The following is a 21,497-nucleotide window of genomic DNA, read 5'->3' on the forward strand; positions in this document are numbered from 1 at the left end:
TCAGGTGGGGCTCTTGCCATAAAAAGCCATATGCCAGCAGCAAGCTGTGATGTTGGTGCATCACAGGAAGCAAACAGCATATGCTGATGGATGTTGTCCCTAAATGGGTCAGTTTCTGCTAACCTGTATGAAAGGAGCAGGGAGCTCTGCCAGCACTGTTGACTCAGGGGAACACTGTGAGAGGATGTGGACTTGCTGACCTCACACAGGGTCAGTGTCATTTCTAAGCACAAACACAGGGTATGGCCTGAAGTGACTCAGGACCAGCCTGAGACTGGCTGTGATAGGAGACGGTGGAGAGGCTGGGATACATCAGCTGAACATACATGAGAAGGCTGATGCTCAGTTTGTGAAGCTGCAGGAGCCCAGCTTTGGGATGTACCTCTGATAAACATTTTTGGGGAGGATCTGTCTTGTGGGGTATCCAGAGGGATCCATGATCTCTGAGGACGGTGGTGTGGAAGATATCTCAGAGGGAACATACTTTCCTGTAGGCTGAATGTACACCAGCCAGGATCCAGTGTAGTAAAGCAAGAAGAGGGTTCTGGGCACGTTCTTCATGGTGCAGACGAGGGTGATGGGTCTGAGGCTGAGCAGAGCTGTAGGTTTCTGTTCCAGATGGTCCGAGTGAGTTCACAGGCGCAGTCATTCCTGTTTCTGCTTACCAGCATATATCTGGTGATTTCCTAAGAGAAGATACAAGCCTCTGTGTGCTCTCCTCCGTGTGAGCAAGATGTACATAGTCACAGCTCTGTGAAGGTAAGCCCTTTTCCTCTGGCAGGAGCCAAAGCAATGTCCTCCTACTACAGCCTTCATGGAGAAGGTGTTCAGGCTTAATGCACGTTGGGGGAAAATAAGAGGCTGAGCCCAATGTTGGTGGCTGTAAAGAAACAATCAGCAAAGGCAAAAGGGAGCCAGGAGGGCAGGGTGCTGGGGTCTGTGTGGGTGGCGCTCAGCGTTCCCCAGACTAAAGGCAATGTACTCCTCCTCTGTGCAGCATCCTGTGTGAGCTCACAGGCCACCAGCTGGGGCTTTGTTGTTTTTAAACCTGCTGCTTTGCTGACTAACACCTCCGCATTCTGCCTGGCTCATTCATATTTTACCCCATTTCCTGAGCTTTGAGGTGGTTTCTTCTATTGCTTTCCCTTCCAGTAGAACACTGTTACTCAGGCTTCAGCTGTTCTCCTGTCATTTTTGACTCATTGCTTATGGTAATTCATGATTATCTCCCTCCTAAATGTCACCAGCCAGTAAAGGTGTCTTTGCCTCTAGAATTATAATACCTGGTCTTTACCTTTGAGGATACTTTGGATATTGTTTTAATTCCACTGTGACAAGAATAAAATACAAAGGTAGTACTGATTGTGCAGATATTTTCCCCACGTCATGAACTTGATAACTGGAAGTGTCACTAACTCTCTCTCCTAGAGAAAGGAATTGTTAGCTCTAATTGTTATTTCCTTTGTATTTTTTCTTTCTGATAAATACATATAGATGTTGTCCTTCTTCCCGTCATGGTAAAATGATTCTGTCTCATCAATAACTCTACCATAATCTAGCAAAGCCTTCCATGGTATGCCCTTTATACTTGCTGCTTGTTGGATATAGCTACTGCAGGCTGTGCTGAGGTTACAGCTGAGTGCAAGTAGTTGCCTTGTATCTTGAATCAACATAAATCCATGGCAACTGACAATCTTCAGGTCTAAGTGCTTTACTTGGGGAGCTGGATTCAGCTGCTCTGAAGTACCATGGAACCTCAGGCATCTCCTGAGGTGCAGGGCAGACAGTGCAGAGTGCCTCTAGAGCAGTATGTTCTTGGAGATAATCACTGCACAGTGAGACCACTGACTTGCTTCATTCAGGTGATAACAGGTTATCAGGACTTCTGGAGATGCTGCATTTATATCCTACATCATTCCAGGTTGGATAGAGCAGATACAGCCACTGAGAGACCTGGTGGTTCACACTGTGCTGGGCTTCCCAGGACTGAAGAGGTAAGCATCTCACAAGGATCACAGAAGGGAAACTGTACAGATCTGAATTTTGGCAGTCACTGAGGGATAAACTTCCTTAAATTAAAATGAACTGTCTTAAACAATTTCCAGCTGCCACTGCTTCCCTCTCTCAGGTCTAACAACTTACCTTCAAACATGCCTCTGCTTCTGTGCCCCTAGACACTAAACACCTCAATGCCCCTGGCTCGCCCCTGGTTTTGAGAGGGGGAACAGATGTCTTGGACCATTCAGGCCAGGGATGGTGTCTCTTGACTATGCTTGCAAGGTAGCTGCTGTTAACTGGGCTGGTCAATGTGCCAGTTGTATATTGATACAATATGCATGCAGAGGATCCTGTTTATGCATCACCTACAAGCATGGCACCAGGCCTGGGCTTCTAGAAAAGGTTTGTCCCAGCAGATGCTGCCTATGGGTTGTAGATGTTGTTACTGCTGGGAACAGTGTGGCATAGTACAGGGCCAAGCAGGCTGTGCAACTAAGTTAAATACTTTGCAGACAGTCAGTAATACCTTTCTGTTATGAGGTGAGCAGGCCAGACAGTGGTAAAGCTTTTGCTCCATGGTTACACAGGACTCTCCAAGTTATGCTAGCACTGTAATTTGTGCAGCAGAAGGAGGAAGGGACAGCATTATGTGATAGAGATTGTCCTGCAGGCCCAAACCATGCTACTTCTGAAACACGCAATAATAAGCATTTGATATTACAGAGCTAATTTTCAGAACAATAATACTGGTGGTACTCTTACGACCACACCTGCCTTATAAATTCATTTTTGCATCTAAACACTTGTATTTTTCCTCAAACTTAACTCATTAAAATGAAAAAATCATGCATTGCTTTAATATTTTCTTTATAACTGATTAGGCTGCAATTATTCTGTATTATTCTTCTCCTGGGAATATCCCCTGATATAAAGACGTCTCTCCTTGTTCCTCCCTGTGTATCAACATAGAAATCCAAGAGCTGCTCACTTGTACTGTTATTAACAGTTTCCTCATGGCTGTATATTCATTGCTCTAGACTGGGATTGGCAGCCATTTGAGGATGGGGTTCTCCTTTTCAAGAAGATGTCATATATGGTGGTAGCAGTAAACTCCTGATTATTTTTTTCAAATACCTTATCAGTACATAAGAGACAGCTGCTACTACTGAATGTGGACCTGGGACCTTCTGTCATTAGCATCTGACAATCTCATACTCTCTATGGTTTGTGATTGCTGCCTCCTGGTCTACATGAGGGATGGGGTTTATTTTGTTTCTAACCTACCATAAGATTGTTTTGTACCTAGACCAACCAGCCATGACTCTTCTGTATCTTCAGTTTCCCGTTATAGTTAGCTGAGCCTTGGGTTCTGGGTGTGAGCTGGCCCCTGCTGGCAGAGCATCTGCTGCTGTGCTATACCAAGTCTTTGCATCTCCTGCTGCTGCATGGTGGGTACATGTTTTTTAGCTCAGCAGGTCTTGGAGGCCAAACACACAGCACAGGCACCCTGCACCCAGCTACTTTGTGCCCACTTCACTGCTGCTGTCTCCCTGGATTGTTCCAGCTACTTGATCCTTACCCTCCTGCCACCTGACTATGCTGTATGTGCCAAGTCCTGTTCATAGTGCTGCTCCAATTCCTTTCCCCCTTGCTCAGGGGCACAAGCAGTATGCATTGTCTCCTTTAGCCCCGCTTGATGTGCTGAGAAGAATAGACCATCTTCCCTCAGTGGTAGCCTTGCAATCTGCAGACCTCCAGCCCAGCTACGAGCTGCAGGCATGGAGTTAGGGCGGAGGGAGAACCCACCACCTGTGCAGGAGCCAGACCACCTCCCTGCCTGTGGTGTGAGGGTTGGTGCTGTCACCCTGGTCCCAGGGGCCATTTTAGAGACAGGTGGTAGCAGACCAAAGTGGTACTTGGGTGCCTCAGATGTGGTACATACTGTACTATTTAGTCAGGTTTAACCATTTAATGCCTCAACACTGATACCTCACCACTGCAAGCCACTAATTCTATCAGCCCCACTAGTGACCTTTGAGATCTAAGGCTTGTGAGTTTGTTTTATCTACTCTCCCACCTTTTTCTCACATAAGAGTAAGAGAGCAGAGCAATACAGTCATAAATGGTGTGTGGGTGTTTGGACCTGAATTCATTGCCTCCTCTGTGCTCACCACATCCTTCTATCGGCACAGTAATACTGATACAGTGCTGACGTCAACTGCCATCTATCACTGTATATTCCAATACACTACAGCTCCCGGCTGCACACAAGTAGGCTTTACTCTGACTCAGTGCTGATGAAAGACACCTGCTTTCCAGCTCCCGCGCATGCAGTGTCTGCATTCACAGTAGTGATTTAGCCAGGCCTGCCGTGAAGATGTTGAAGGGCTGAAATGGACAGCTGAAAGGACGGGGCAAGGTAATGTCCATGTTCCCACCAAGTTTCCCTGCTGCCAGTTTGTTACTGCTTGATATCTGTGACTTCATTGTAAATCTTTTCTATTGCTGACGTGGCCCTGTGTCCCTGTTGCTTTAGCTTTGTGATTAGGTGGCAGTGTACATTGATAATGAAGTTTTCAAGAAGAAAGCTCGCTTTTGTGTGTAGCTGGTGGACTGAGAGACTTCCCCAGGCCTTCCACTCCTTTTACTTGGTTGTAACTGTGACATTTATTTTCTCGTGCTTGGAAATATCAAAATTATTATTTTTTTTTTTACTTCACATAAACTGGACTCTTAGGCTCTTTATCCTGTGGAAATTGGACAAGTGCATATAGTTCCTGGACACATTTCAAATTGTGAGCTTAGACTGTATCCATGTTTGGCAGCTTGTAGTACCCTACTTCCAGATACTTAGCAAAATAATCTTAAATGAAAAAAGGAATCCAATCCTTCCTCTGCTGAAGAAGAGACAGCAAACTGTCTGTCTTGGCTTACAGGGAGGCCAAGTCTGTGGTGCATGGCAGTCTCAAACCAGCAACATTGAGATTGGGCTTCTGCAGCTGGTCACAGCACTAAGGGGACACTATTTCACTCTGCGGTCCCAGAGCTGATGCTGGGTTACAGTCTGTGAAAGGGCATGAAGGCCTGAGGAGGAACAGCAGTAGCTCTGGGGACTCTGCATTCTCTTGGCCCATCTGAGCAGGGTGCTGGCTTCCTAGGCAGTGGGATCCCTGAATATTCTCAGTACAACAATGAATTTCTTGGCATTCTGCTGGTAGAAAGATGATTTTAAAAGGTGGTTGACGATTGCATAGTCCTGACTCTAGGACTGGTGACTTCTAGGCCTGTTCTAGACTCAGTGACCTGTTCATTTGGCACAGGTCTTCTATGAACGTGCTGCAAGAAACAGAGCTCTTGATGCTAAGAGGACATGAGCAGATGCTGCATCAGCTGAGGAGGAGGCTGCCCATCTCCAAGGTGGTTGCTTTCATGATGCAGCCAGTCTTAGCATGGAGTTGGGTGAGCATGTTTCAGGTGGCATGATAACAGGGTGCCTTTTTCAAGGGAATGAGCCAAAGGAACTTAGAGAAGAGTTGTGGATAGATGCATGGGAGCATGGGTGTGGTTCAGCAGTGGGCTGTGCCTTAGTAATCAGGGACTGCATCACTAGAAGTAGTGGTAACAACCATAATTACTGTACAGAGAATTGGGACTAGAGGGGTCAGGAAAAGATGTTTTCTCAAGGAAATGTACAGTGCAGAAAAGGGCTGGAGTGTGGGGAAAGAGCTTCTGTCCTACTGCTTGCAGCAGGAAAGAGAGACTAGCAGGGTGCACGGGGCTCCGTGCTGAACCAGAGCAACCGTTTCATTTGGCAAAGGTGTTGGAAGGGAAGAAGTGGCAGCAGCAGCAGGACTGAGGTGCTGTCACCATGGCATGTTTGTGGAGCCTCCTGAGTGAGCCCTGCTGATCTCATCTGTATGCTGTGGTGCCTTGAGAACAAGTCTCAGTGCTCACATGGGTCTAAAGGGGCTTTTTGGTAGCTGCTAAATTTATTTTGCTTTCATTATTTGAGTAAATCTGGAAAATTTTTTAACACCACAAATATTCCCCAAGTAGGAGAGGCCTCACTGGCATTCTCTCTGCTGAGTGACTGGGTGTTTGCTGCTAGTAGTAGGGGAGGTGCAGGCACCCCAGGACCTGCACCAGGCCCTGACAGGAGCCCTGTGTATCGCTCTGGTAACTGCAGCTTGCTGCCCATTCTTCACCCCTTACCTTTTTCACAGTTGCTTCTCTGCAACCCAGTGGGTTTTGCAGGGCTCTAGGACTTGTTGCTTGCAAGCATAGGTTGCAGCCAGCAGAGGGGCTCCTGTGGGTTCAGTCACTGACTCTTGCTGCTCTGTGGCAGGGCACGTGGACCCTCCCTTCTGTCTGTGCATCCTTGCAACTTGCTCCAATAGAATTATGTCCCAAAGCAGATTGCTTCTCCAAAGCCTTGTCCCTGTGTAGCCTAGCCCGTTTCAGAACACTGTGCTGAAACCTGTAGTGGGTACCAACAGACAATACTCTGTTACTCTGTAGAGAGTTCATTTTAACTCGTTCTATGCATATCTATGTATTTCTATAAAAGTTAAATACTGTGAAAACAGCCTTAATACTATGTGGCTTGAGGGCCTGGTCTGGGAGCAGGGGCTGTGGGCTGAGCAGTCATTTGTATGTGGTGCTGTTTCCTCATGCTGTTATAAACATCTGGCTGTCCCCTTCTCTGAAGACTTTCCTATAGGTTCTTTTCACCAAAATGTATCAAGGCAGTCTTCCCCTGAAAAGAATGCTGTACTTCATTCTCTTCTGTTTCACGTGGGAGACTGTTATTTTTGTTTTATTTAGTCTGCCTTCATGGAGTCCCTTAACTAGATAGTCCATGCTTATTTAACCACGGGGGAGACAAATCAGTGAGTTCTCACAAACATTGCTCAGACCCACAATAACATTCAGACTCTTATTGGACTAGTTCACTGTAAAGATGTTTAAGCCACTGCAATGTCACTTCTAGTTGCAAGCCATTTCTAGTTGCAGGAAGCTGATGAAGAAAAAATGGGTTAGCACTTAACCCAAGTGTCTTCCTGTTGCATGGATAGACTGAAGCTGCAGTCACTTTGCAGCTTTCTTTGAGCACATGGTGCTGGCAAGGAGCAGAGACTTCACTGATCTGTTTTATGGCCAGTTGGCAGGACCCCACCCCCTAACTCTTAGTCCATGGGAGAAATGCATATAGGAAAGCTGAGATGCCGTGCCTAAATTAGGCACTTCACTTTTAGACATGTAAATGAAGGCTAGATTAATTCCACCTCAACCTCCAACACACATGAGCAGATGGCTGAGCTGAACTCTTCTTTTTTTGTGTGTGTGGCTTTTTTTTTTTGCTCTTTTCCAGGACATCCAGTCAGAACCAACATGAGGAACAAACTATGGCTCAAGAGTATTTCCTTCTTCCTTTTATTCCAGTACAGTAAGTTCCCAGATGTATTTTCCTAGCTGTACACCCACAAGCCTTACCTTTTTGGCTGTTAATGTAGGCTCTGCAGAGACACACAGGACATGATGGTGCCATGGTACAACAAGCACAAGACAGAGTACTAGCGGAGAGGGTTCTGTGGGACAAGGAATTATGGGAAAGTCTTCATGGGGGCAGTGGAGGATGGATGGTAGAGGTTGCACAGCTGGGCAGAGCTCAGCCAAACTGCATCCCACTCCAGGAAGCAGCATCAATGAGGAAAACTGCGGAGGTAGTGCCTGCCTTGCACTGAAATGTCTTCTGGTGAGATGGGCTTTGGGTCCCTCCCTAGAACATTTGCCACAGGGAAGGTTCTGGTGGCTGAGAGCTGGGTGTCCGTGGGACACATGCCCACTGTTGGCAGGCCAGCCAGAACAGTGGAGTGAACATCTCCTGCTCTGAACTCCTTTGCTCAGGACTGTGCTGTACAGATGGCCACTGCCTCTTTCTTGATGATTTTTACCCACCATCCAAGCTTCAGCTTGACTCAGAGCTGACTTTCTGAACATGTCAGCTGGACAGAAAAAGGCAGTGACAAGAGTGCCTGCAGGGAACAGGTGCAAGTTTAACATTTCACATGCTGCTTCTAGACAGAGCCTTGGACCTGCTCCAAACTTGAATTAGCAGAAAAGATGAATTCAGATGTATCTTTTGCCGTACAGGGCCACTGTGATGTCTAGTCTGTATTTTGTGTAATACAAGCCAGGGAATTATCCTGTATAATCTCATTTTGGACCAGACTAGATCTTACTGTTAAAAGTAAAATCCTTTGTTCTTTGTTTCTGAAGCTGCCAAGAATGGAATTCATCCTAGATTTGACTGGGTTATTCTAACATGTAATTATTCCCTTACCAGTAAAAAGTTCACCTCTTCTAAATTTTGTTAGCAAATTCTTGCATAAAGAGATATGTTTGCAGCTTCCAGCTGCCTAGGAATAGTAGACCCTTAATTAATATCATAATAGCATAGAAGAAGGCTAATTAGCGATACTTATTAGCTTATTAATACTTGCTGCCCTCTCTGAAGGAAAGCAGAGGTATTAGCCCCCTTTTTTATAGAAGAGTAAAGTTAGGCTAAGGAAGAAAAAGTGTCTTGTTCTCGACTGGAATAAGAAGTGTCTGTACCAGGGGCCTCAGGAAGCCTGTTGAGGGCTCGAAATGAAACAAAATGAAGTTAATGAAAATTTCAGGACAAAATTCTGAAGTCAGAGTGAAATGAAAAAGTCAAAATGAAACAAAATAACAACCACATAATTTGAATCACATACAGTTTAATAAAACACGTGTACACACTTGGAGCCAGAGTCTGCTGCAAACATCCCCAAACTTCTGTCACCATCCTACCTCTTCAGGGATCTCGTACACAAAATTTGAGTGCTGCTCAGAACTCACTTAGGGAAAGCACTGTGCGCCCTGGTGCCATATGACTTGCAAGAAATTTTATGGTGAGCAAAGTCGGGGGAAAAGTTGGGCTTTGTTTTCCTTTTAATTTACCCTGTCCTGGAATTAGGCTGCACCCTATACTGGGCATACCTGCTGTGCATTGTTACCGTAAATGCAAAGACAACTTGTTTATGAGGATTGTTATTTGATCTGGGGGGGTGGAGCAGATGTTTCTGGTCCACAGAACACTGCCACATATTTTCTCTTTTAATTTAAAACTACTATCCCTACGCTCCCTGTTAGAGAGTCCCTCCCCATCTTTCTTATAAGCTCCCTTTTGTAAGGCTGCAGCAAGGTCTCCCCAGAGTGCAGCTTCTCTAACTAAGCAAGCAGCAGAATGGCAAAGAGAGGAAAACTAACAAAAATATTGGCATCAGAGGATTTGGGTGTCTGATGGCTGTGAACTAGCGTATTCCCATCAGGCCAGGGACAGCCTTGAGAATAAGCAAGGACACATGCATGATTTGATGTAACTACCTTGATACCTTCCCCTAGACAATGACAATTTTACTCCCATCAAAAAGGGGTGATATTGTACATGCAAGAGATCAGTTGTAGTAGACATGGTTTGCACTACCATGATATACTACATCTCCTACAGGTCTCTCCTCATAGTTATTCCTAGGGTAACAGGAGAGGCTTTTGTCAGCCCATGATGCTGTCAAGAAAGGACTCACCAATGCAGACGTTTCTCACTGTACTGTGGTCTTCCCTGCCTTGAAATTCAGGGAGATAGACTATGTCATGCATAGAAGAATAGTTTTTTTGTACAGCACATCTCAGATGCTGATATGTGAGAAGAGCTTCTGCAGAATAATTAAAAGCGTAAATGCTATTTTGTGACCACTTACAAACAAGCTAATTTTCTTAATGACCATAGTGTTACTTCTACAATTGCCCCTCACATTCTCTTTAGCAGTCTGTTTCAGTTTAAGTGATTGATAAATTGTGCCGATGTAGTATCAGAATGATTTATAGAAATTATAATAACTAGAAAGCTGCAATATCTTTTTGCCAAAATTCCATGAAAAGCTTATTCCAAGTTTATGGAGCTGGACATGAAAAGCATTGATGCTGCAGATATCAAGCTGTAGAAAACTGTAAACAGAGAGAATGGTAATGAAAGAATTACTAAAATAGCACTTTTAAAATGTGCAAAGTACAATGAATGCTAGATTAGCAAAGGGCAATTCTAAAAATTTAGGAAGTTATGTCATTAAAATGCTTGAATATGCTATTATTTCTGGTTGGGACACCTTGTCTTTTTTATGTGCTACATAAGCTAGGCCTCTTGCAGAAATAATATGCAACTCTGGTGCAGTGACTGTGTAAGAGGAGACAGAGATACGTTTGAAAATTCAGCCACCGTTTGGGCATTTTCTGGCATTTCTGCATGTAATTTGCTGCAACAGCATTTAAAAAGATTTTTCTTTAACAATTACCTGGCTGTCAATGACTCACCTTCCTGCAGAGATGGAACACATCTGTACGCCACGACTGGAGATTTTCTGGGGGTTTGGTGCAGAGTGGTCTGTTCTCTTCTGATGCAGTAGGAGCCCTACGGGCTGTGTATGTTGATAAAAATTCTGCTTGTTTCAGCATGGAAGCTGATATTGTTTTTTCTTTTCAAACCTACAGCTATGTGTGGTGAAAACCTCACTTGTTTTGTGGACTATGTACAGACCCTGTCCTGTATCCTGAGAAATGACCTGAGTGCCAATTCATATAACCTTACTGCAACATGGTATGTCTTAGTAGGATGAGGCAGCAGGAACTTCTAACACCGCTATAGTGCAGTGATGTCCTTCTGCTGTCTTCCTTAGGTAGAGTTCTCCTTCCTCCTGCCATGCTGATGTTCAATTTGTACTTCATACTCCAGTTGTCATCTGGCTTCTCCACTAGCAAAGAATTCCTGGTTCCTGCAGCCACTGACTGCACTGCTTGTTACTGATTGCTGCACTGACTCTGGCTTCCTTGGCGTTGTTTCCTCTCCTGTGCTGGGAATACCCTGCCCATTACTGCTTACAATGGGCTTCCACTTTTATGTGCTGACAAGGGATCATGCAACTTGTCCAAGCTTTGTATAGCTGCTGTTCTGCCCCAGCCAGGAAGTGGGTGCAGTCCTGGGCTGTGCAGTCCTAATGGTCAGCTTTTCTTTAAAGCTTTTCTTTCCACAAACACTTCAACGTAATTTTTCTGTTTCTCTCAGAAAGCTGCTGAGCTGAGCAAATAGAAAGGGAAAAAAAAAAAGTCAATGTTCAAAGACCAAATTTTATTTGAACATGTTGCCTTTTTTTTTTCCTTATGAATTTCTCATTTTTTCCAGCAACAGATTAGTCCAACTACATCATGTAATAGATGTGGACTACTTCCTTTGTTTTGTTTTGCTGTTTCAGGGTTCCTGAGGACAATCCAGAAAACACTGTGGCTGCCTGCAATCTCCTGCAATTGTCCAGGAACACCAGCCACACACAGTATATGTGCACTGTGGACATGACTGAACTCCTGGCAGATGTCAAAGTCCAGGTGGATGTTACAGAGATAGCTGATAGGCGAAATGTGATTTCCAAAGGCTTTTATATGGTACAGAACAGTAAGTACAAAAATGGTGGCCTTGATATATATTTCCTGAGTCTATGTCCATCTGCCAGGACAGTCTGGGCACAGAGTGAGCATGTCTGCCAAGGGTGGTGAACTGTGTTCAGTGTGCACTCCTATACACAGGACTCTGTGATTTTACTGCTGTCATTGTAAACTAAAGAACATTTTATGTTGGAGGCTAACCTTAGAGCTGGCCTAACTGTGCAAGTGACCGTGACTACATGGAGACCTCCTCTGTGATGAGTAGAACAAGGTGCTCTACTTCCCTCATCTCCCAGGGGTTATCAGCCCTTGTGATATTTCCTCCTGCTCCTTAGCTGATGAGGAAGTTCAGAAACAAGCAGCAGAGTCAGGAACAAGGAATGTTCAGAGCTGCTGAAGTGTGAGGCTCTGTGCACTGCTCAGGACTGCTCACTCTGAGAGGATGGCCCACCACCACTGGGGCAGTTATGGTCCCTGCTCGCTCTGCCTTTCTGATACCATGCTGGGCCATTTTTTGTGTCTTCAGTAATGTAGCGAAGATTAACACCATCCTGTCTTCACCCACAGTCAAACCACAGCCTCCTTTCAATCTGACTGCTGTGTTCGCAGAGGGTTATAATATTTCTTGGGAAACCATCTACCAGAACTCTTTCTACTTTTTGAATGAAGAGCTGGAATATCAGCTGCGTTATAAGAGAAGAACTGACACCTGGGAGGTAAGTGAAATGTCAGTTTACCATCAAGTAAGATGTGCCAGCAAAGAGGAGGCCAGCAGAAGCAGGACAGGAGCACTAGTGTGGAAGAAGGGTTCTAAGGGTTTTGAAAAGTTTCTCTTTGCTTGCCTGGACCAAAAACATACAAAACTTAAAATAAAATAAAAAAATATTTGAGAAGCAGAAGCTGTTTGAAAGGTACGAGATCCTGTGGGAAAGACTAGTAGGTCATTTGCTTCTTATTCTGTCCTTCATGGAAGGATCCCCCAAGGCCACATGCTACTGACCAGCCAGAACACGGTGCCACAGAAATGATATGAAAGCAGAGGGGACTCCTTTGCAGGGCCCCACACTGTGCAGCAGTGAGAGTAGTATGGGAGTAGTCTCTCTAGCCTCAACTATTTGGTGTTTAATTGTTCACAGAGTCAGAAGACTAAATCTGTTCATGAAGATAAACGGACACTGGTGATCCTGCCACAGGAACTTCAGGGGAACACTGAGTATGAGTTCCAAGTGAGAGCCAGACCCCGAGAAGATACTGGCTACAGTGGATTTTGGAGTGAATGGAGTTCTCCGCTGACACTGAAAACCAACCCTACTGGTAGATACTAGCTTTCCCTGCCCTTCCACTTGGTCCAACGTCAGAGAATGCTTCTAGAAATCAAATCTAATTAATTAGAGCAAAAGCTAAATAGTCTAGTAAAGGCAGGCATGTTTGGCTTGATTTACGGGTACATGAACCGTAAGTTTGGGCAGGTATGTGCTGTCTGTATTGATCTTACTGGGCTGCAAAGCCCACTTTACAGCTGTTGTGGTTTAATCCAGCAGGTAGTTAGCTAAGCACCACCCAGCCATTCACTCATCCCTCACCCACCCCACCCTCAGTGGGATGGGGGAGAGAATCGAGGGGGTAAAAGCTTGTGGGTTGAGATAAAGACAGTTTATTAGAACAGAAAAGAAAGAGAAATAATAAAGATAACAGTAATAATATGCACAAAGTAAGTGATGCACATTGCAATTGCTCACCACCCGCTGACTGATGTCCAGGCTGTCCCTGAGCAGCAGTCCCTCTCCCCACACTGCAAACAGCCATCCCATATAAATGTTCAGCATGACGCCACATGGTATGGAATATCCCTTTGGTCAGTTTGGGTCAGCTGTCCTGGGTCTGTCCTCTCCCAGCTCCTGCTGCACACCCAGCCTGCCCGCTGGCAGGACAGTGTGAGAAGCTGAAAAGTTCTTGGTTTAGTGTAAGCACTGTTCTGCAACAATTAAAACATCAGCGTGTTATCAACATTATTCTCATTCTAAATCCAAAACACAGTACCACACCAGCTACTAGAAGGAAAATTATACTCGCTGAAACCAGGACAACAGTATGGGAGGAGGGTTTGGCACAGCTGGCTGTAGGTTTGTTGCCAATGCAGGAGTGCAGCTTCTACATTCCTTCACAGTGTCAGACTTCCAGGGTCCTGCTTGCAGCTTTCAGAAATAGGAAAGATCTAGTGGAGGTACCTGCACTACTGGAGTTTCGTGTTGCCTTCAGCTGAGGGGAAAAAGAAGCCTGTTCTCAGGGCTAAGTTCCATATCTGGACTCCTACATTTGATGGTCATGCTAGGCATGGGTGTTTCATTCAGTAGCCATTACTCCCACTCCGCAGGGATCTGCCTTATGCACAGAGGTACACTGGTGTTTGCCATGGTGGAACAAGCTCTGAAACCAAAGACTTCGTTCAAACAGAGGGGAGGGCAGGATGACTGTGGTCAATGTCAGCAGTGTATGCTGTGCTTCCCCACTCAAGCTGATCCGCAGCTCTAACAGAAATACTAAATGGTGCTGTGGCAGCAGGGTGATCACTTCATGGATTACCTGTGGAGGTGTCCCTAAATCAAGAGAAGTCAGAAACACCAGGAGTCTTAGGAACAGTGAGCTGTTCTGCCCCAATCATGTTCATTGTCAGCTGCCCTCTGGCCTGGCTACACCAGACTGATGGACAGCTCCTTTTGTTGGTGCAGTCTTCTCTGAGCACCTTCGTTCATACCTGACTGCATGTACAGAGGGCTGGGCCACAGGCCTCAGCATCCCTAAGAGAAAATCTGGGGTAGAAATTCAGGGTCTTCTCTCACCATCTGCTCCTTTATTGACCAGGGTCTATTTAAATGCAAGGTGAGTCTGAATGAACCCTGTCTCTTTCTCCAGCAGTGACACAGACAGCAGGCATGGGATGGATGCTGTTGTTTGTTGTTGTCCTGGTGATCACTGCCTCAATCACAGCCTTTCTGGCCAAACATCAGAGGTAAGAGCCCTTAGGGAAGCTGGAGTAAATTTCCCTATTCTATTCTGCCAAAGATGGGGCATTCACATGCAGCCTTTTTTGCACCTTGTACAGTCATGCACAGACACAGCTGCGGGCCTGTGAGGGTCAGCAAAGTAAGGTCTCCATCTGGTGTACTGCTAAGAGTGCCTTGCTTTCCTCTGGGGGCCTTGCTGCCATTCAGCAGGCTGGGTGGAACAGGACACTGGTGCATGGGGATTAAGTAGAGGCCACCCATCCATCCTGGGCTGTTTTCCTGGTCCTGCCCATGCTCTGAAAATGCCCAGACAGGAGCAGCAGCCTGCCCTATTCCAAAGCTAATGCAGTTCCCTCAGCGCAGGCACGGGGTCTCTCCCCTTTTTGGATGGCCATGTGCCCTTGCAGAGGGACAGTGTGCACCCTGCCACAGAGATGGTGCTGTGCTGGTGCAGCACCAGGGCTGGCACAGCCCATGGCTGCAGAACAAGCACATAAAGCAGAGTTCTGCCCTGTGGGTGCAGACTACTAGCCAACCCAGCCTGAGGAAAATGGCACCTTGAGCACTTGGTACTTTTCCAGAGAGGGGAAAAAATGGAGTGTGAGTATTTTTGTGCACAGGTCGTGGGGGCTGAGGCATCAGAGGCCTTGCTCACAAGAAAGGCCATTAGATGGCTCCAACAGCACAAGACATCCTTGTGCTGCACAAGACATCCCTATCCACTGATTTTAGTGATTTCAGCTGCTTGAATTGGCTCTGGAGATGCCTTGTTTTGGATCTGTAATGTGTGCTTAACCCCAAAGCCTTTCTCTTTTCTTTTCCAGCTTGTGGAAGAAGATGGCTTGCATCCCAGACCCAGCTCCTTTTTTCAAACCACTTTACCTGGTGCATAATGGAGATTTCAAGGTATAAATGGGCCGCGTAAGTGAGTGGAGCACATGACAAAGATAAACTAAAAGACCCAGTACTCTTTCCTGGGCAAGAGATTCTCGTTAGGGCAGTAAGAGGAGAAAGCTGTCTCAAGGGAATGCCACATGGGTGCAGATGAGGACCAGATTCCAACAGTGTAGGTTCTGTGCTGGGAAGACCTTTATGCCAGGCCTGTGCCACTCATCCCCTGTAGGTACAGTCTTAGCAGGTGAGCTGAGCTCATATTTGAACTGTGAAGTCTGAGGTTGTGAAGGGAATGAAGAAAGGGACACCAGGACAGTAACTGGGATTCTTCCAATACTCCAATCCCATGCTGCCATGAAGGGCATGGAGTAGACTTCACTGTGGAGCCAGATCTCCCAGTCCAGTCTCTGCAGTAACACAGGCTCAACATTAAGCTTTGTAGCTCTCTCTGGAGAGTCACTTATGCAGACAACAGATATGTATATCATCCTGGAAAGGTGAGTAGAGCTCTGGGAGGCAAATAACTCTTGTGTGACAATAGTTTATGTCCAGCTGCCTCCCTATTAAGGAATAATCTTTGTGAAGTGAGCAACTTTACCTAGCCCTCACAAATTCTCTTCTCATTTAATACCAGCCAAACTTGCTCATCTGACAAAGTGGCATGCAAAGACCGCAGGGTTTGCTGGAGTTTTTGAGACACAAAAGTAAAAACATCGAGTATACATAGACGTTGTTTGTATTAAACTGAAGAGCAACCCACAATGCCATTATCAAACAGTAAAGATGCTGGCACGTAAGTGCAGACATCAGTGCCTCTTTCTGAGCAAGTTCCTGTTGTTCCTGCTGATCAGCAGCACTGATAAGAGACACTTCAGTGTCTGCTTTTTGTTTCTGCTTTTTCTTGGACACTGAGAGAGAGACACCAGCTGGGCCCTAATGATCTTCATGTACTTTCCCACTGTTGAATGGCTGATGTTTGCAGTTGGGTTAAATGGCAAGTTTTGCATGGGCACCATTCAAGCTGAAGCCTGCAGTGATTGTGTTTCTTTTTCATGCCTTCCTTTTTCAGCCCAGCTTTTCATATCTGTTTCCAAAGGGTACTTGCATCTACCTCTGAGGCCGCTGGCACTGGTTGTTACCAGAGAAAGGAGCAAGTACCAGGTGGACCCAGTGTAGGAATTCCTAATAGCCAAGGGATAGTGCTCATAGTGGAATTGAGGCCACCCTTTGACACCAATAGCCGTGCTCCTGTCAGAGAATCCTGTTGCTTCACCATGCTCAGCAGGAATGACGCTACTGCTACTTTCTAATTAGGTCATTCAGTGCTGCTAGGAGGGAATGAACATCAGTTACAATATTGCTAAAGCTAAGTTGTTTCTGAGAAATTTAATAAATTTGCAGAATAAAGCAGCAGTCGCCCACACAGCCACAGCACAAGATGCAGAGGGTGTCAAGAGGATGTGGCAACCTCAATAATATGTGAACAGTCATCATTATCAGCTGGCAAAAAAACAACAACAATTGATCTAAGGCTTATTCAATTGCATCCTGCCTGCATTAAAGCAAGTGTTTAGGAAACTTCTGTGAATAATAATCAGCAAATGACAATAGGAAAGCTTTGCACAGAAGAGTCCTGGATTGCACAGGTAACAGTGAAAATGTTAGAGAAAAGTTAAGACAGAAAAAGAGAAGGGAAAGCAGATGAACACTGTTCACTCTTGTGTGTACATGAGTTCTTGCATTCACGTTGGGTGGGAATGTGCAAAGAATTGTCAAGAGAGCATAGTAAATATTCTGCTTGCTCAGTTCCGAGAGGGTGGGTTTCCTGCTGTTTCTTTAAATAGCCATTTGCACGTACAGCTTTAATAAGAAGCTCTTTGCAGTTTATGTTAAAAATAAATTAAAATAGATTTGGTGCTTCCTGCACATTGATTACTGTGGCAAAATCTATCTCTCATGCAGCACCACGTCAGAAGCCCTCACAACATTTGTGAAGCTCAGTGTTGTTACCTGTTTTATACACAGCAGAAAGTGGCACTTAGAAGAGCCGTCACTCAGATCAGCCATCAGAAAAGCATCAGATAGGTCTTGACTTTCAGTGCTGTGCCCAGCCTCTGAACTACACAGCCTTGCTAATAGGACTTACTAGCATTCACTAGTGGCACACACCACAAGTTTATGGTGGTCTGAATGATTCAGTGATTTCTTTGAAAAGAACAGAATCATACTCTGTTCTTAGCTCAAAGAAACCTAGAGGTGCCTTTACTCTCAGATGAAACTGAATGCAAGAGGCTCATGATCTAAATATAACACATGGAACAAAGCAGAATGTAATGCTAATGGTGATACAGAAGGGCAAGATTCAATGTGTGACATTCCCCTGTCATTCAAATAAGTGTTATCTGCACCAGGCAGTGGCTACAGCTCTTTGAGGTCCACAGCCCCTGCCTACCCCTGCTTTCTTCGTGTCACTGTGAGAGAAAAGACTAGCCTGGGGCATGGTCACACAAAAAAGATCTGGTGAAGCTTTGCCCTGACCCTCTTCCCAGGGTACTGCAAAGTGACAGAGCAGGGCTATGTGTGTTGACTGCAGATACAGCATGTAGAGGAAGAAACTAACTTTGCTTTCAGAGAGAGGCAGTTTCCTTGAGAAGAGATCCAGGGAGAACTGGTCGCTTGGGAGGGGTACATCTGGCTGATGAGCCAGGAATGCTGCTATAGGCAGTGGCATTCTTTGCAACATGGAGAAAACTGCAAAGCCATGCCAATTTCTCAGAGCTAATTATTTTCAATTATTTGAGCCAGTTCTCCTGCAGCTGCCTTTGCCTGGTAATAACAGCATCTCACGCCCCGCCATTTTGGAGGAGTCAGTGATTTTAGAGCTTGACTTTGCCTCTAAAAGCACAAGGTCTTTGGTAATTTCTGTGAAAACTCACAGCTGATGCTACTAACCTCTCTCCCTCTCTCTGTATATGTTTTTATGCAGAAGTGGGTTGGTACATCCCATACGAAAATGACCCTTGATTTCTTTGAATGGGGAATAGTCCTTCCGGAAGTCCTAGAAGTTTACAGCATGTGTCCTTCCAACAGTACTTCACAAGAGGAGATGAGTGAGCTAAAAAGAGATCTGCCTTCTAAGCCTTATGTGTCCTGCCTGACTACCCCAGGTCAGGATAGCCAGTCCCTGCTGTCTAGTGTGAACAGTAGCAGTGGGACTCAGGACCGGTCATATGGACATTTGTCTATTGACACTGTGACTGTAGCTGACGAATTTACACCTTGTAACTGCCAATGCAACTGTAACCGTATGTACAGGGGACATGAGCGTACCAGTGATGAAGACAGTGCTGGAGAAAATGGTTACCCCAAGGTTAACATTGATGACGAAGACACAAAACTATCCAGTGACTTCCATCTGTCTGACTTGAGCACACAGGACAAAATACTTGCCTCAGGCTCTGTGTCCACAGACCACCTGAGGACAAGTGCCCCAGCCCACCAGAAAGTTGAAAGGGCTTTGGAAACAGGGATGGGAAGCATCCTAGAAGCCCTTTGCTTGCATCCTAATCAGTGGGATTTGGAAAATCCAGCTTCTCTACCTTCTCCTGATGGTGAAAGTGTTTCCTACAGTGAAGGCTCCTATGACTTTTTACCTCACAGTGCAAGGCCTGGTGACAGTTATCCTATGATCTGCCTAGATTTGGACACTATTGACAGTGGCTTTGCAGACTCGGACTGTGGGAGTCCAGTTGACTGTGAATTTGAGCAAAACAGTCAGACCAACAGTGGGTCCATTCCTCTTGAGCAGGAGGGAGAGGACTTTCCACGGAGCTATGTCAAGCAATGGGTCTCTCATCGCTCTGACAGCCCTGTCAATGGGACACAGACTAACTAAGGACTTGATGTTCCTTTGCAGATTGTAGGGCCTTTTCTATACAGTGCCAGAAGCAAAATGTCAGCAAAATTCAGAAGAAAAAAACAAAGTTTACTTGGTGTAAGCTCTACTGCATACAAATGAAAACTATTAGGCCCATAGAAATGTAATGCCTATTTCTGTTGCCACTTATCTTGTTAATGCTGCATCAAAAGTAACATAATTAATTTCTTATAAGCTTATAAATAGTACAAAACTTTAAAGTAATTTTCCCTGGCACGACTTGAGTTTAGATGTACGTGAATCTTAGAAGCATAACCTATGGCAAGCATGTTTGTTATATTGACACTTCTTTACCCTTTCTTAACAACACAGGTGTTGTTACTTTTCCTAACACAATCCCCTTTAAACTCAGCTGTAATAGTTCATATTAATTATGAATTATACCCATCCCTGTTCATGAGGTATAATCAAAACCAATTCTCATCATCAGAGAATGACGTGTCCAAGAGACCAATCATAACTCTGGTTTTAGAGGGACTTTGGCTTTGCAGGTAGAATCTATAAATGAAGAGTCTTCAAAACATAATTCCAGATAAATTCTTTCTACAAAGGCTTCCTACTGAATCAGCATCTCTCCCAGCATTTTCCAAGCACACTAACTATAACACTGAACTATTAACTGTAATTAACTATAACAGCTGTTAGAGCTATGCAATAATTTCAGGAATGTTGTCCCACCTGGATATGCCTGCAACTCCATCTTCTGCCTTGGACCTGGTCTGCTGCAGTTAACAGGTCAGTAGCACAAAGCTTAATCAATTTCTGCTGGATCATAAAGCCAACCATGAAACTGCTAGTTGCACTGCAACTGGTTATTTCCCTCTTATGTCTCTGTATGTCTGTTTAGGATAACTGTCTTAAAAAGTTAATTCAATACTGATATTGAATGTGAACACATACATCTTATGCAGGTATAGTGCTACTAACCCAAGTACTGCTCGGCTGCAGAAGATCTTACACTGAGAGAGCCTGTGTGATTAACAATGTATGTTTCCAGTGCAGTAATAATCTGTTCTTGTTGTGATACCAATAAATTCTATTCTCTCTCCCCAAGCTTTTACTGAAGACTTTTGGCAACCCCACAGCTCCCTGTGGTGGTTTCTTGTGGTGGGCAGCTGAACTCTCACACAGCACTCTCTTGCTCCCCCTCCTCAAAGGAGGAGGGAAAGAAAATACTATGAAAAATGGCTCAAGGGTTGAGATAAGGAAAGGGAGACTGCACACCAACTACCATCACAGGCAAAACAGACTCAGCGTAGGAAGATTTAATATAATTTGGGGATTGGACTAGATGATCTTTCAAGGTCCCTTCCAATCCCTAACATTCTGTGTGATACTGTGTAATTTATTTCCTATTACTAACAGACTAGAGTGGTGAAAAACTAAAAGCAAACAAAAACTACCCCTACCACCGCCCCCAGTCCATCCTCTTTTGCCTCCTCCCCCTGAGTGGCACAGGAGAACGGGGGTCGCAATCAGTCTGTAACACTGTGTCATCCGCCACTCCTTCATGGTCACACTCTTCCCGTGCTCCAACATGGGTTCCCTCCCACGGGATGCTGTCTTTCCTGAACTGATTCTATGTGAGCTTCCCACAGGCAGCAGCTCTTCAAGAACTGCTCCAGTATGGGTCCATACCATGGGGTCCATCTGTCGGGGCAAACTGCTCCAACATGGGTCCTCCACAGGTGTCAGCTCCTGCCAGACCTCCTGATCCTGCATGGGCTTCTCTCCATGGGCTGCAGTGTGGAAATCTGCAGGGGGACAGCCTGCTCCAACATGGGCCTTGACACAGGGAAACTTACGCTCTGGAACCTGAAGCACCTCCTCCCCTCCTTCTTCGCTGTTGTCGGTGTCTGTGGGATTGTTTCTCGCTGCTCTCTCCCAGCTGCTGTGGCACAGCCATGCCACTGTGTTTTTTTTTTCTTTTTTTCTTTTTTCTTTTTCTTTTTTTTCCTTTCCTTTCTTAACTACACTCTCCTAGAGGTGCAACCACCATTGGTCATTGGCTTACCTTAATCCAGCAGTGGGTCCCTTTTGGAGCCAGCTGGAACTGCTTCTTCTCTAACTTGGGGCAGCTTTTGGACTCCTCACAGAAGCCACCCTTACTGGCCTCCTGCGATCAAAACCTTGCCACATAAGCCCAA

The 21,497-nt window shown here is 45.3% G+C and overlaps 1 protein-coding gene across 7 annotated transcripts; it reads left to right on the forward strand.

Moving 5' to 3' along the window:
* The first annotated feature begins 45 nt into the window (after positions 1-45).
* IL21R (interleukin 21 receptor) lies at positions 46-21,262 on the forward strand. Of its 7 annotated transcripts, XM_040575196.1 has the most exons (11): positions 46-210; positions 669-759; positions 1,863-1,994; positions 7,370-7,444; positions 10,570-10,675; positions 11,328-11,524; positions 12,082-12,230; positions 12,651-12,828; positions 14,428-14,524; positions 15,344-15,425; positions 18,400-20,422. In XM_040575196.1, the coding sequence occupies exons 4-11, from the start codon at positions 7,390-7,392 to the stop codon at positions 19,306-19,308; spliced, it is 1,773 nt and encodes a 590-aa protein (XP_040431130.1). In that variant the 5' UTR covers positions 46-210; positions 669-759; positions 1,863-1,994; positions 7,370-7,389; the 3' UTR covers positions 19,309-20,422. The 7 variants fall into 7 exon arrangements, with proteins under 7 accessions (XP_040431130.1, XP_040431131.1, XP_040431133.1 ...); XM_040575197.1 differs by lacking the exon at positions 1,863-1,994; XM_040575194.1 differs by lacking the exon at positions 46-210 and having other exon boundaries at positions 329-759; positions 1,922-1,994.
* Positions 21,263-21,497: the final 235 nt, after the last annotated feature.

Source organism: Cygnus olor, chromosome 15 (assembly GCF_009769625.2).
Source record: "Cygnus olor isolate bCygOlo1 chromosome 15, bCygOlo1.pri.v2, whole genome shotgun sequence".
NCBI lineage: Eukaryota > Metazoa > Chordata > Aves > Anseriformes > Anatidae > Cygnus > Cygnus olor.